This window comes from Balaenoptera physalus (assembly GCF_965194825.1).
Source record: "Balaenoptera physalus genome assembly, chromosome: 6".
Lineage (NCBI taxonomy): Eukaryota > Metazoa > Chordata > Mammalia > Artiodactyla > Balaenopteridae > Balaenoptera > Balaenoptera physalus.
The window spans coordinates 5033087-5048860 of record NC_138885.1 but is presented as its reverse complement, the minus strand read 5'-3'; the positions used below and the strand labels follow the sequence as shown (position 1 = coordinate 5048860).

Below are 15774 nucleotides of genomic sequence, written 5' to 3'. Positions count from 1 at the left end.
CTGATGAAAGAAATTGAAAATACAAATAAATGGAAAGATATTCCAAGCTAACGGATTGGAAGAATAGTTAAAATGTCCATACTATCCAAAGTAATCTACAGATTCAATGCAATCCCTAACAAATTTCCAACGGCATTTTTTGCATAAATAGAACAATCCTAAAATTTGTATGGAACTACAAAAGACCCAAAATAGCCAAAGAAAGAAGAATAAAGCTGGAGGCATCATGATCCCAGATTTCAAACTATACTACAAAGTAATCACAACAGTATGGTATTGGCATAAAAACAGACACAGAGATCAATGGAAAAGAAGAGAGTGCCCAGAAGTAAACCCACGCGTATATAGTCAATTAAATTACAACAAAGGAGCCAAGAATATACAATGGGGAAAGGACAGTCTCTTCGATAAATGGTGCTGGGAAAACTAGACAGCCACATGCAAAAGAATGAAACTAGACCAATATCTTATACCATACACAAAAATTAACTCAAAATGGATGAAAGATGTAAGACCTGAAACCATAAAACTCCTAGAAAAAAACATAGGTGATAAGTTCCTTGACATTGGTCATGGTGATGATTTTTTGGATCTGACTCCAAAGGCAAAGGCAATAAAAGCAGAAATAAATGTGGGACTACATCAACTAAAAAGCTTCTGTACAGCAAAGGAAACCACCAACAAAATGAGAAGGCAACCTACTGAATGGGAGAAAATATTTGCGAATCACATATCTGATAAGAAGTTAATATCCAAAATATATAAGGAACTCATACAACTCAACAGCAAAAAAATAATCTGATTAAAAAACGGGCCGAAGAACTGAATAGACATCTTCCCAAAGAAGAAATACAGATGGCCAACAGGCACATTAAAAGATACTCAACATCACTAATCATCAGGGAAATGCAAATCAAAACCACAATGAGGTATCACCTCACACCTGTTAGAATGACTATTATTAAAAAGACAAGAAATAAGTGTTGGCAAGGATGCGGAGAAAAGGGAACCCTCATACACAGCTGATGGGAATATAAATTGGTGCCTCCACTATGATAAACAGTAATGGAAGGAAGTTCCTCAAAAAATTAAACGTAGAACTACCAGTTGATCCAGCAATTCCACTTCTGGGTATTTAAACAAAGGAAACAAAAACACTAACTCAAAAAGATATCTGGGGCTTCCCTGGTGGCGCAGTGGTTAAGAGTCTGCCTGCCAAAGCAGGGGACGTGGGTTCAAGCCCTGCTCTGGGAAGATCCCACATGCTGCGGAGCAACTAGGCCCGTGAGCCACAATTACTGAGCCTGCGCGTCTGGAGCCCGTGCTCCGCAACAAGAGAGGCCGCAATAGTGAGAAGCCCATGCACCGCGATGAAGAGTGGCCCCCGCTTGCCGCAACTGGAGAAAGCCCTCGCACAGAAATGAAGACCCAACACAGCCATAAAAATAAATTTAAGAAATAAATTAATTAATTAATTAAAAAAAAAAAGATATCTGTATCCCCATGTTCACTGCATCATTATTTACAATAGCTAAGATATGGAAACAACCTAAGTGTCCATCAGCAAATGGATAAAGAAAATGTGGTCCAAATATAAAATGGAATATTATTCTGCCATTAAAAAGGACAACTTGCCATTTGCGACAACATGGATGGACCTTGAGTTTTCGAAAGAAGTCAGACAGAGAAAGACAAATACCATATGATCTCATCTATATGTGGAATCTAATATTTTCTAAAAAACAAACAAAAAAGCAGGGCTTCCCTGGTGGCACAGTGGTTGAGAATCTGCCTGCTAATGCAGGGGACGTGGGTTCAAGCCCTGGTCTGGGAAGATCCCACATGCCGCACAGCAGCTAGGCCCGTGAGCCACAATTACTGAGCCTGCGCGTCTGGAGCCTGTGCTCCGCAACAAGAGAGGCCGCGAGAGTGAGAGGCCCGCGCACCGTGATGAAGAGTGGCCCCCGCTTGCCGCAACTAGAGAAAGCCTTCGCACAGAAACAAAGATCCAACACAGCCAAAAATAAATAAATAAATAAATAAATAAATAAATTTAAAAAAAACAAAAATAAAAACAAAAAAGCAAGCTCACAGATACAGAGAACAGACTGGTGGTTGCCAGAGAGGAAGGGGGGCCTGTTGGGGGGGGGCAGGCGTGAACAAATTGGGTGAAGGAGTCAAAATGTACAAAGTTCCAGTCATAAAATAAATAGGGGGCTTCCCTGGTGGCACAGTGGGAAGAGACTCCGCCTGCCAATGCAGGGGACACGGGCTCGAGCCCTGGTCCGGGAAGATCCCACATGCCGCAGAGCAACTAAGCCTGTGCACCACAACTACTGAGCCTGCGCTCTAGAGCCCGTGAGCCACAACTACTGAACCCCATGCACCCAGAGCCCAAGCTCCACAAGAGAAGCCACCACAAAGAGAAGCCCGCACACCGCAACCAAGAGTAGCCCCCGCTCGCCACAACTAGAGAAAGCCCACGTGCAGCAATGAAGACCCAACGCAGCCAAAAATAAAATAAATTAAATAAATAAATAAATAAATAAATAAATAAATCATGGGGATATAATATACAGCATGGTGACTATAGTTAATACTATATTGCATATTTGAAAGTTACAAAGAGGGTAGGTCTTAAAAGTTTTCAACACAAGAAAAAAATCTTTATATATGGTGACAGATTTTAACTAGACCTAGTGCAGTGATTATTTTGCAATATATACAAATACAGATCATTATGTTGTATACCTGAAACTAATATAATGTTGCATGTCAATTATACCTCAATTTTGAAAAATACAATTTTGAAACCACTGGGAATATACTAAAATTGGTTCTCCAAGTTGCAGTCAATAAAGTTTGACACTCTATTAAAAAAATAAAGAACACGATGGGACTTCCCTGGTGGTCCATTGGCTAAGACTCCACGCTCCCAATGAAGGGGGCCCAGGTTCAATCCCTGGTCAGGGAACTAGATCCCGTGCGCATGCCGCTACTAAGAGATCGTTCCCATGCCGCAACTAAAGATCCCACATGCCGCAAGTAAGACCTGGTGCTGCCCAATAAATAAATAAATATTTCTAAAATAATAATAATAAATAAAGAACATGAGACAGTGTGCTTATGCCCTTTGTTTTAAGATTCTAAAAAAACAAACCCACAACTGGAATCTACTTTCAGGCTGTAAAATAAAGTAGGTGGAAAACACAACAAAAAAAGAGAACTGGACTTGCCAGAGATTCCAATTTCATTTCAGCTGTACCATTAACTTGACCTTCAGTAAGTCATCTAACTACTGTAAGCCTTGTTTTGTTCATCTCTAAAATGATCAGTTTGGACCAGGTGATAAACGAGATTCATCCAAAGCCAGTTTTCTCTTGGTGAAGCCAGCCTAGCAGCAAAACCCTCCCCAGCCCAATTTCCAGCAGTTCCTGGCAGGAGAATATAAAAGACTGAGGATACTGGGGGGGGTCTGAGGTCTGAGGCCTGGGCAGGTAACTTGGCAGTTTTCCAACAGGACATGCCTATGAAAGGGCATTGCCAGAAATGGGCAGTGGACTGCCTCCACTGACCAAGTAAAGGACTACTGTATACTGGGAAATATGGAGATGAAAGGCCTGGCCTTCTTTATGAGCTCACAGGTGGTGACAGGGCAGACATGTTTACAGACAATTACAATTATTTTCATTATGTGACAAAGGCTATGCACAGGGGAGAACAGGGAGCTGTGGCCTGGCAAATACGTATGTAGAACTGAACCTGTTATCTTACAAAAGCAGACAGAATTTATGCTTCTGTAAGACAGAATAGATGCAGACGTTGTCTTCCCTATTCTTCCTGCTAAGTACAACTGAAAACCCTGGACACTATACATACAACAAACACAAGGAGACTCTGAAAGGTGGAGAGAAGGCGGTTGACTGTCTAGGGACCTCATGACCCTAAGAAGGACACACAGTGAGTTCCCTGGGTTTTCTTTTTGCCTCCTACATCCGACTGGATAATGTAGAAGCGGCAACCAAGAAATGCCAACATGTGCAGACCTTTTCTGGTCTGCCTCAAGGAAAGCCTGCTGTCTCTACCCAAAGAGCCTAAGAAGGAAAAGGCCAATCTGGCAAGAGAGACCATTTTCAGGCAGTAACTGCTCCACTCCAGCCAAACAACACAAAAAGAGCTGTGGCTATTACTCCCACCATCAAAGTCAAGTATGGAGAAAGACGCTCTCCCACCCCCATCTCAAACAGTGTCAGAGAAGGCCAAGTGGGAAGCTGGGAATTTCATCCCTACCAGATGGAAACAGGCCACCTCCAGTCCCATGCCACAGTGTCAGTGGAGACCATGCAAGGAGCCAGAACTCCCATCTCTTCCCAGCAGAAACAAGATGCCCCTTCCTGTCCTGCTGGAGTAGGATCAACAGAGACCCAGTGGAGAGCAAATACTTCCACAACCTCTTATCAGTAACCATAGTATCAGTGAAGGTTAGTGGGGAGCAGCAGGGAAAGTCCCTCCAACTCCCAGGCAGGCTGGTGTCAGCAGAGACCTAGAGAAGGGCCTGAATTCCCAGCCCTCCCAGCAGTGACAATGAGCCAGTGTCAACTGGGATGCAGGGGACAACCTGGACTTCCACCATTACATGAAGGAACAAAGCAGACCCCCTCTTCACCCACCAGAGGAGCATTAGGAGGAAGTCTGCTAAAATGCAAGACTTAAGTAGATTCAGTCTTATAATATTTAAAATGTCCAGGTTTTGATAAAGAATAATTCATCATACTAAGAACCAGGAAGATCTCAAACTGGATGAGAAAAGACAACAAAAGAGACCAACACCAAGATGACAAAGATGTTGGAATTACCTAGGAAGGATTTTAAAGCAGCTATCATTAAAATATTTCAATAAGTAATTAAGAACGTGTTTGAAATTCATAAAATAAACAGGAAGTCTCCACAAAACCAGAAAAATATCAGGAAAAACTATATAAAGATACATATCAAGAATAACCAATGAAAATTTTAGAAATATAAAAATAACTAATTATTCAATGAATGGACTCCACAACAAATAGAGATGACAAATAATCAATGAACATGAATATAAAGACTAGAAAGTACCTAATTAGAACAGAGAAAAAGCAGACTGAAGAAAAAAAATGAACAAAAACTCTGAGACATGTGGGACATCTAACATCCACGTCATCAGTTTCATTAGAGAAAGAGGGTGGGTCTAAAACAACATTCCAGAAATAATAGGTTAAAATTTCCCAAATTTAGCAAGAAACATAAACCTACGTATTCAAGAAACTGAATGAACACCAAAAAAGATAAATCCCCAAATATACACATCACAGTCAAACTTCTGAAAACTGAAGACAAGGAAAGTAGCCAGAAACAATGCACTATGTATACGGGGGAAAAAAATTCAAATGATAGCAGATTTCTAATCAGAAATCAGGAGGGCCAAAGGAAATAGCACACATTTATCAAGTGCTGAAAGAAATGTCAACTCAGAATTCTATACTACTGAAAATATTCTTCAGAACAAAGATGAAATTGAGACATTCTCAGATGAAGGAAAACTGAGGATCTGTTGCCAGCAGATCTATCCTAAGAGAATGACAAAAGGAAGTTCACTAAACAGTAAATAATAAACGAAATCTTGAAATATCAGGAGGTAAAAATATATGGTCAGAGCAGAATACATGTAAATATAATAAAAATCACATCTTGATTTTTCTAATAAGTTTGACAGCTGTAGCAAAATCTATAACACCATCTAATGTGGTTCTCAATACACGTAAAAGAAATACTTAAAACAATTATACCATAAAATGAGAGAGAAAAAAGGAATTTAGAGGTAATGGTTTGACACTTCACTGGACCTGGTAAAATGTGAACACCAAACTTTGAAAAATATGTGTATATGTATAATGTAATAACTAGAGCAACCATTAAAATAGCAATACAAAGAGATACTCAAAACATTACAGATACATCAAAATGTAATTCTAAAACATGTTCTACGGGAATTCCCTGGCAGTCCAGTGGTTAGGACTCTGCGCTCTCACCACCAAGGGCCTGGGTTAGCTCCCTGGTCGGGGAACTAAGGTCCCACAAGCCGCGCAGTGCAGCCAAAAAATAAATAAAAATAAAAATAAATAAATAATAAATAAGATAAAATAAAACATGTTCTAGTAACTCACAAAAAGCTTAAGTAAAAGAACATACAGAAATGAAAAACAGAACCAAAGGAAAACAAAAAATAAAATGCCATACTTAACGTATCAAAATTACATTATATGCAAATGGTCTGTGGGGAAGGATAAGAGTGATGGTGTTTAAGGGTACAAACTTGTAACAAGTATTAAATAAGCCTTGAGATCTAATCCATCATATAATGAATATAGACAATAATATCATACTGTAATTATGTAGTGTAATAAATATTGCTACATTTGCAATCATTTACAATATATAAAGGCATCAAAATAACATATAGTACACCTTAAACTTACACAATAAAAAAATGTAAATGGCCTAAATATACCAGTTACAAGATAGAGATTTGTCAGATGGGGGGATGAGGGGATGACCCAACTACATGCTGTCTATAAGAAACTTCAAATGTAATATGTACATTGAAAGAAAAAAGACGGGAAAAGAGATATCATGCAAACATTAATAAAAAGGAAGTAGAAGTGGCTACATTAATATCAGATAGAGTAGACATAAGACTAAAGAAAATTATCAGAAACAGAGAAGGACATAACATAATGATAATAGGGTTAATCCACCAAGAAAATATAAGTGTGTATGGACCAAATGATAGAGCTGCACACATAAATTAGACAACTTATATAAATGAAAAGGACCAATTCCTCAAAAAGTATAAAATACCACAACCCATTCAATATAAAATAGAGAATGAATAGTCCTGTAACTAGTAAGAAAACAGAGTTTGTAATTTAAAATATCCCCAAAAAGAAATCTCCAGGCAGGCCCAGACAGTTTCATTGGAAATGTCTACCAAATGATTAAAGAAGAATTAACATCACTTCTACACAATATCTTCTAGAAAATACAAGAGCATGGAACAGTTCCTAAACTTCTATAAAGCCAGTATCACCTGATAACAAAATAAAACAGAGTACAAAAAAAGAAAACTACAGACCAATATCCCTCATGAATACAGTTGCAAAAACTCCTAGTAAATATTAGCAAACATAGAATTCAGCAATAAATAAAAAGAATTATACACCACAACCTAGTGAGATTTATTCCAGGGATGCAAAGCTGGTTCAGTATTCGAAAATCAATGTAACCCACCATATTAGTAAGGTTTAAAAAAAAAAAAATCACATGACCAAATCAATTGATGCAGAAAAGGTATCTGACAAAATCCAACACCCACTCATGGTAAACACTCAGAAAACTAAAAAAAAGAAGGACCTTCTTCAACTTGACAAAGAACATCTACAAAAAACATCACACTTAGTGTGGAAAAACTGAATGCATTCCCCGTAAAATCAAGAACAAGGCAAGAATGCCTGCTCTCACCATTGCTCTTCAGTATAATATTGGAAGTTCTAACCAGGGCAATAAGGCAAGGCAAGGCAAGGAAATAGAAGGTACACAGACTACAAAGGAAGAAATAACTCTATTTGTAGATGACATGACTATCAATGTAGCATATCCCAAAGAATCTAAAATAAAATACTTGGACTTCCCTGGTGGTGCAGTGGTTAAGAATCCACCTGCCAATGCAGGGGACACGGGTTCGAGCCCTGGTCCCGGGAAGATCCCACATGCCGCGGAGCAACTAAGCCCATGCGCCACAACTACTGAGCCTGCGCTCTAGAGCCCACGAGCCATGACTACTGAAGCCCGCACGCTTAGAGCCCATGCTTGGCAAGAAAGAGAAGCCACCACAATGAGAAGCCCGCGCACTGCAAACGAAGAGTAGCCCCCGCTCGCCACAACTAGAGAAAGCCCGCGCAAGCAACGAAGACCCAACACAGCCAACAAATAAATAAACTTATAAAATAAAATACTTATAGAACTAATAAGTGAGTTTAGTAATAAGTTCACAGGCTACAAGATCAACATATAAAAATCAACTGTGAGAATCAAAACTACAATGAGATATCATCTCACACCGGTCAGAATGGCCATCATCAAAAAATCTGGAAACAATAAGTGCTGGAGAGGGTGTGGAGGAAAGGGAACACTCTTGCACTGTTGGTGGGAATGTAAATTGATACAGCCACTATGGAGAACAGTATGGAGGTTCCTTAAAAAACTAAAAGTAGAAGTACCATACGACCCAGCAATCCCACTACTGGGCATATACCCTGAGAAAACCATAATTCAAAAAGAGTCATGTACCAAAATGTTCATTGCAGCTCTATTTACAATAGCCAGGACATGGAAGAAACCAAAGTGTCCATCATCGGATGAATGGATAAAGAAGATGTGGCACATATATACAATGGAATATTACTCAGCCATAAAAAGAAATGAAATGGAGGTATTTGTAATGAGGTGGATGGAGTTAGAGTCTGTCATACAGAGTGAAGTAAGTCAGAAAGAGAAAAACAAATACAGTATGCTAACACATATATAAGGAATTTAAGGGAAAAAAAAAAAAAGGCCGTGAAGAACCTAGTGGCAAGACGGGAATAAAGACACAGACCTACTAGAGAATGGACTTGAGGATATGGGGAGGGGGTGGGGTGAGATGTGACAGGGTAAGAGAGTGTCATGGACATATATACACTACCAAATGTAAAATAGATAACTACTGGGAAGCAGCGCATAGCACAGGGAGATCAGCTCGGTGCTTTGTGACCACCTAGAGGGGTGGGATGGGGAGGGTGGGAGGGAGGGAGATGCAAGAGGGAAGAGAAATGGGAACATATTGTATATGTATAACTGATTCACTTTGTTATAAAGCAGAAGCTAACACACCATTGTAAGGCAATTATACTTCAATAAAGATGTTTAAAAAAAAAATCAACTGTGTTTCTATATAATAGCAATAAACATGGAGAAAATGAAATTTGAAATACCATATACAAAAATTCAAAAAAAAAAGAAATATTTAAGTATAAATCTAACAAAACACATACAGGATTTATATATTGAAAGCTACAAAATGCTAGTGAAAAAAAATCAAACAGGATCTAAACAAACAGTCCATTTTCATGGATTGGAAGCTCAACGTAATAGATGTCAATTCTCCCCCCAAAAACCTGATTTCTATCAAAATCCCAGAAAGATTTTGTTGTACATTTAGACAAATTTACATGGAAAGGAAGTGGAATCAGAATAGCTAAAAGAATTCTGAAAAGGAAGAATGAAGTGGGGGGAATCAGCCTACCCAATCTCAAGACTTATTATTGATATATAGCTACAGTAATCAAGTCTGTGTGGTATCAGAGGATGGAACAAACAGAGAACCCAGAAACAGACACACATAAATACAGCCAACTGATTTTTTACAGAGATGCAAAACCAATTCCAGAAAGGATTAACCGTCTTTTCAACAAATAGTGATGGGACAATTGGACACCCATATGCAAAAAAAAAAAAAGAACCTCAACATAATCCTCACACCTTATTAAAAATTAGCTGACAACAGAAAAGACTCGTGTATAAATCCTAGGACTATGAAACTTTCAGAAGATAACATAGGAGAAAACCTTGGGAAACTTGGTCTAGGTGAAGAGTTAAACATGACAACAAAACACAGTCCATAAAAGGAAAAACTAATAAATTGGACTGCATCAAATTTAAAAACTCTGTGAAAGGCACTGTCAAGAGAATAAAAAGATATGCTACTGATCACATATCTGACAAAGGATTCCTATCTCAAACATATATATAAGAACTCTCAAAACTCAACAATAAAAAAATAATAAAACAAGTAGAAAATGAGCAAATGACATGAAGACACATCTCACTGAACAGGATATATGGATGGCAAGTAAGCACATAAGAAGATGTTCAACATCACAAGCTATGGGAAATGCCAATTAGGATCACAGTGAAATATCACTACACACCTACTGGAATAGTTAAAATAAAAAACAGCGACAACAGCAAATGCTGGTGAGGATATAGAGAAAGTAAACCACGCATACACTACTGATGGGGGGGGAAATGGCAGAGAAACTCTGGAAAGCAGTTTGTCAGCTTTTTAAAAAACTAATCATATACTTACCATACATTCAACTCAGCAATTACATTTTTGGGCACTTATCCCAGAGAAATAAAACTTTATGTCTGCATAACAACCTGTACATGAGTGTTCACATAAGGTTTATTGGTAACAGCCAAAATCTAGAAACAACCAAAATGTCTCCCAATAGGTAAACGTTCTTCAATACATAATGTGGTACATCCATACCATGGCATACTACTCAGCAATAAAAAGGAACAGACTATTGACACATGCAACAATTTGGATGACTCTCAAGGGCGTTGTGCTGAGTGAAAACATCAAAAGATCTCAAAAGATCACATGTTGTATGATTCCATGAATATAACACTGTGGAAATGACAAAGTTATACAGATGGCAAACAAATCAGTGGTTGACACGAGTTAGGGAAGGGGAAGAAGGGTGTGACTATAAGAAGGTGTAGCAGGAAGAAGATATTATGAACAGTTTTATATCTTGACTGAGGTGGTGGTTATACAAATCTACATGTATGATAAAATAACATGGAACCAGACATAAACATTGCACCAATTTCAAATTCCTGGTTTTGATTTTATCTACCATGTAACAGCTGGGGAAACGGGCGAAGAGTACATGAGATTTCTCCATATTACCTTTGCAACTTCTTGTGAATCTATAATTATTTCAAAATTAAAAGTAAAAAAAAAAAAAAAAAATCAAAGTGCCTTCCACAATAGAGACTGCTATATGTAGCACTGAACGCCTGGCACCTCTAACTAGGGGACACCACAAGGTATTTGGCATGTGATTTTTTTTTTAAGGTTTTGTTTTAGTTTTTTCAAAATAAAAAAAGCATTTTTTCTGATGATAGAGAGTATTCAAGTAAATCATTAAGTATAAACTTGAATCATCAAAATCGTATTACCATGATTCATTTTTAGGTCTATCTTAAAAAGAAAATGTGAACAGGAAGATTATAAAGCAGTTGCTTTATTTTAGGAAAGCAAAAGATGACAACAATCTATTTAAAAAAGAAAAGTTTAAAGAAGAAAAGGGTGTACAGTACATTTCTGACTTCTCTGATACTGGCTGGCTCAAAGTTTTCTTTTGTTTTAAAAGGACAGTAGCACAGAGACCCCAAGTTTCCCTCACTTGGATTCTATAAGGCGAAGATTTGCTCCCTACCTCAGGGGTTGGTGCAGCATAGGCTGTGTAAGGAGGTGGGGAGGAAACCACGGCAGTCTCATCATACATGACTTCTGAGCCAACATAAGCCTTGAGAGGAGAGAAAGTATGAAAACAAGTGAGTTGCCGCAAAGCAACTAAAGGCTCTTATGATACTATACCCTTTTATTTAGCAAATAAAAAAAATTAAAAGCCAAAAAGTTTAATCTTTGAAGAGGAAATATACCAGCTCTCTGAGAAGCAGTGACTAGCAGGACCACCTTCCCCTTGCCCACCACCCAGCACTCCAGTGTCCTTTGAATTCAGAAGGATGCGGTCCTCCTCAGCCACCAGCAGGGGGCAGAAATAGAGTTCTCACTGCCCAAGAAGGCCACAGGGCCTCCACTGTTACCCAGGCCTTTTAAAAGATGTTACACCACTCTCAACAACCCTTCTGTTCACAAATAAAAATCCTACAATCTAAAACGTAGCAGTCAGGGATATGTTCTACATTCACAACCTGGTTTTTACATTAAAAAATTTAAAAATCTTTCAGTAAATTACCCCCCAGTGGAAAGGAAAAATATATGCACTCTTTTTAAAAAAAATCCACATGAAGAATCACCTTGGCTCTTGCCCCTAACTATATGAATCATCAATACTAACTTCATTCAAGTAGAGGATTTTCATCAAAAGAAAAGGTAACTGGAGCTGTAGAGTAATCTTAGGAGGAAGAACAGTCCTGGGCTAACAAAAGTAGGAAAAAACAGCATTTGGATATTAATTCTTTTTACTTTCTTTTCCCACCTATACAAATTCTTTAAAAAGCACCATCTACCTTTCTCTTTTCTTCCTAGAGAAATAAAGGAAAAAATAAAAACCTATCTGAAGAATGAAAATGTTGACCACAGAGGAATTGCCTTTGATTCCCTGACAGACACCAAGATGGTATCACTAGCCTCTACAAATGCGGTTTACTGTCTCAGTTACTTCCTAAAGTCAGAAGAAACTAGAGACAAGTACAAGTCCCAAAAATGTTTATTTCACAGGCTGAGATGCTATTCATGAAAAGGACCCTGTGGTCCTTTTTGTGCCTTCTCTGTAAATGACAGCAGAATTCAAAGTGTTGCAAATCTTTGTGAGATACAAACATTTCTTGAAAACAAACACTGGGACCAGTGTGCCTGTGTTAGGAGGGCTCCTCCTGCCAAAATGTTTTGGCAAAATCCAGCTTCCTCACTGTCAGCAAAACACAGCCTGCCTATCTCTGCTTGCTCATCCTGGGCCGGATGGCAAGAAAACCCTCTTCCCCATTTCCCTTCTTAACCTCCGGTTCTCCCGTTTGTTACAGCAAAACTATGTGAAAACATTACTAGTGACTGCAATTAGCAACTTACTGTGTTTGTCCTGGAATCCTGAAGTGTAAATTTCCAGGCCCTGAAGAAAAGAAAAAGAAAGCGGTACTTTATTTGAGGCAATCCAACATCTATCTCAACGGTTCTCAAACCTGCACTGGCATTGGAATTTCTGAAAAAGCTTGTTTTAAGAACAGATCTGAAGCCCTTGCCTCAAGACCCACTCAATCAACTCATCTGAGACATGCACTAGGAATATATGATATGTAAAGAAATAAATCTATAGTACATATGTAATATTTAAAGCATAATCTACTCTACAGTTTTTCCTTTACTTTTTAAATAAATGTAAAATGTACCATGCTTAACTATACTAGAACTAGCTGTATCTGTTCATGTTATACACACAGATCTATTTGATTTTTTTAATGGCTACATAATGTTCCACGATATGAGATTTAGACGGTCAGCAATATTTTGCAATTAAAAATAATGTTGGTATTTGAGGAACTGACTTATAACGTACCTAAGTTTAAGGTGTACAACATGATGATCTGATACACATATATCATGAATTGATTACCACAATAAGGTAACACCTCCACCCCCGCACACGATTACCTTCTTATTTCTTCTGGTGATAACATTTAAAACCTACTCTCTTAACTTTCAGGTATATGAGACAGTACGATTAATTACAGTCACTATGCTGTACAACAGACGCCCAGAACTCACTCATTTTACAGCTGGATGCTTGTACTCTTTGTCCAATATCTCCCCCATTTCCCTCAACCCCTGGCAAACACCGTTCTACTCTCTACTTCTATGATTTCGGCTTTTTTAGATTCTGCATATAAGTGAGAACATATAGTATTTTTCTTTCTCTGACTTACTTCACTTAGCATAATGCCCTCAAGGTCCATTTAGGTTGTTGTAAAGGCAGGGTTTCCTGTTCTATGGTTGATTAATAGTCCATTACCCATGCATGCACAAGTGTGTGTGTGTGTGTGTGTGTGTGTGTGTGTGTGTGTGTGTGTGTGTGTGTGTGTGTGTGTGTGTGTACCACATTTTATTTATCAATTCATCCATCATCAGACACCTGAGTTGTTTCCATGTCTTGGCTACTATGAATAATGTGAGAAACACGGGGGTACAGCTATCTCTTTGAGACAATGATTTAATGTCCTTCAGATATATACACAGAAGTGGCATTGCTGATTCATATGGTAGTTCTATTTTTAATTTTTTGAGGAACCTCCATACTGTTTTCCATAGTGGCTGCACAAATTTACATGCCCACCAACAGTGCAGGTTCCCTTTTCTCCACATCCTCACCAATACTTACCTTTTGCCTTTTTGATAACAGCCATTCTAAGGTGTGAGGTGATCTCACTGTGGTTTTGGTTTGCACTTCCCTGATCATTAGTGATGTTGAGCACCTTTGGAAAAACGTTTTTTCAAGTCCTTTCCCCATCTTTTAATTGGTTTGTTTTTATGCTATGGAGTCATACAAGTTCCCTATATATTTTAGATACTAAACCCTTATCACATAAATGGTTTGCAGATATTTTCTCCTATTCCATAGGATGCCTTGTTATTTTTCTAATTGTTCCTTTTGCTGTGCAGAAGTTTTTTAGTTTAATGTAGTCCCAATTTGTTTACTTCTGCTTTTGTTGCTTGCACTTTTGGTGTCATATCCAAAATCACTGCCAAGACCAATGTCAAAGACCTTTTCCCCCATGTTTCCTTCCAGTAGGTTTACAGTTTACGGTCTTACATTTAAGTCTTCAATCCCTTTCAGGTTAATTGTTGTTAGTGGTCAAGACAGGGAGTAAGTCCTTTCTGAAAACTCTGGGTTCTACACTCTTCTAAGCATAATTCCTTTGAATGTCTTATGCCGGGGCTCGCTTATCCTTCTCCGCCTTCCAGTGCTCGGAAATGACAAGCCCTGGGGGAACCTTCCAGTCTCTGCTAAGGTCCCAAGGAGATCATAGTCTCAAGCGTTTTTCCTTAGCTTTTTCAAGAAGTATCAGCACCTCTACAGACTGCAGAGTACTACCAAAAATTTTTAAGATTTAATTAGCTCATCTTGTTACTGCTTCTGGGAGTTGCGATAGGGTTAAAAACCGTGATACATCTCAACAGAATCTTCTATGTCTTTTTCTGACTGTCGCTCTTTGTATTCTGTGCTTGAAGTTGAACTTCTTTATTTGGCTGTCGCTTCTGAATGTCCTCCCCTTCATTTCACCAGGTAGTTGAGGAAGATGACACAGATTCATTTCCCCCTTTTTTCTCAGAGGTCTCTGTAATGGGTTGAATTGTATCCCCTGCCGAAAGATAAGCTTAAGTCCTAATCCCCAGTACAGGTGAATTATTTAGAATAGGGTCTTTGCAGATGGAGTCAAATTAAGATGAGGTCATACTGAATGAAGGTGTCCTTATAAGAAGAGAAAATTTGGACACAGACACACAGCGAGAATACCATGCTATAACAGAGGCAGAGACTGGAGTGATGCAGCTGCAAGCCAAAGAACATCAAGGATAACCGGCCACAACCACAACTAGGTAGAGGCCAGGAAGGAGTGTATCCAGAGTCTGAGAGGAAGCATGGCTCTGCTGGCACAGTGATGTCAGACCTCTAGCTTGTGGAACTGTGAGAGGATAAACCTGCTGTTTTAAGGCACCTCGCTTGTGACACTTTGTTACAGCAGCCCCAGGAAACAGTCTCCTCTCCTTTACTTTTTTACCTTTCTGTGTCATTTTATTTCAAGTGTGCTTCCTGTTAACAGAATAAATAGCTGGACTTTGTATTTTCTGCCCAATCTCAGATCTTATCCTTTTTAAGGAGAATTTAACCAACTCACATTTATTGAAATCACAGATATCATTGGTCTAATTACTGCTACTTCATCTCCTGTAATGCTTTATTAAGTTTACCTGCTGGGTTTTTTAATTCCTCTAGTATCACCCTCCATCGTTCTCTCCCTAATTGTACCCTTAAAATTAGACACATAAATAAAACTCTATTTTCCCATACAGGTTAAGAAAAAGTCAGCCTTCCATGCCAAAAAGGCAAG

The 15774-nt window shown here is 38.5% G+C and overlaps 1 protein-coding gene across 4 annotated transcripts in view; it reads right to left on the bottom strand.

Moving 5' to 3' along the window:
- PLEKHB2 (pleckstrin homology domain containing B2) overlaps positions 1-15774 on the bottom strand; it is a 44024-nt gene that overhangs the window by 8364 nt on the left and 19886 nt on the right. For all 4 annotated transcript variants that reach the window (XM_082465721.1, XM_082465722.1, XM_082465723.1 and 1 more), the window contains exons 5-6: positions 12740-12779; positions 11364-11453 (exon numbers count right to left, since the gene is read on the bottom strand). In XM_082465721.1, coding sequence (XP_082321847.1) covers positions 11364-11453; positions 12740-12779 — 130 coding nt within the window. The remainder of the gene's footprint in view (positions 1-11363; positions 11454-12739; positions 12780-15774) is intronic.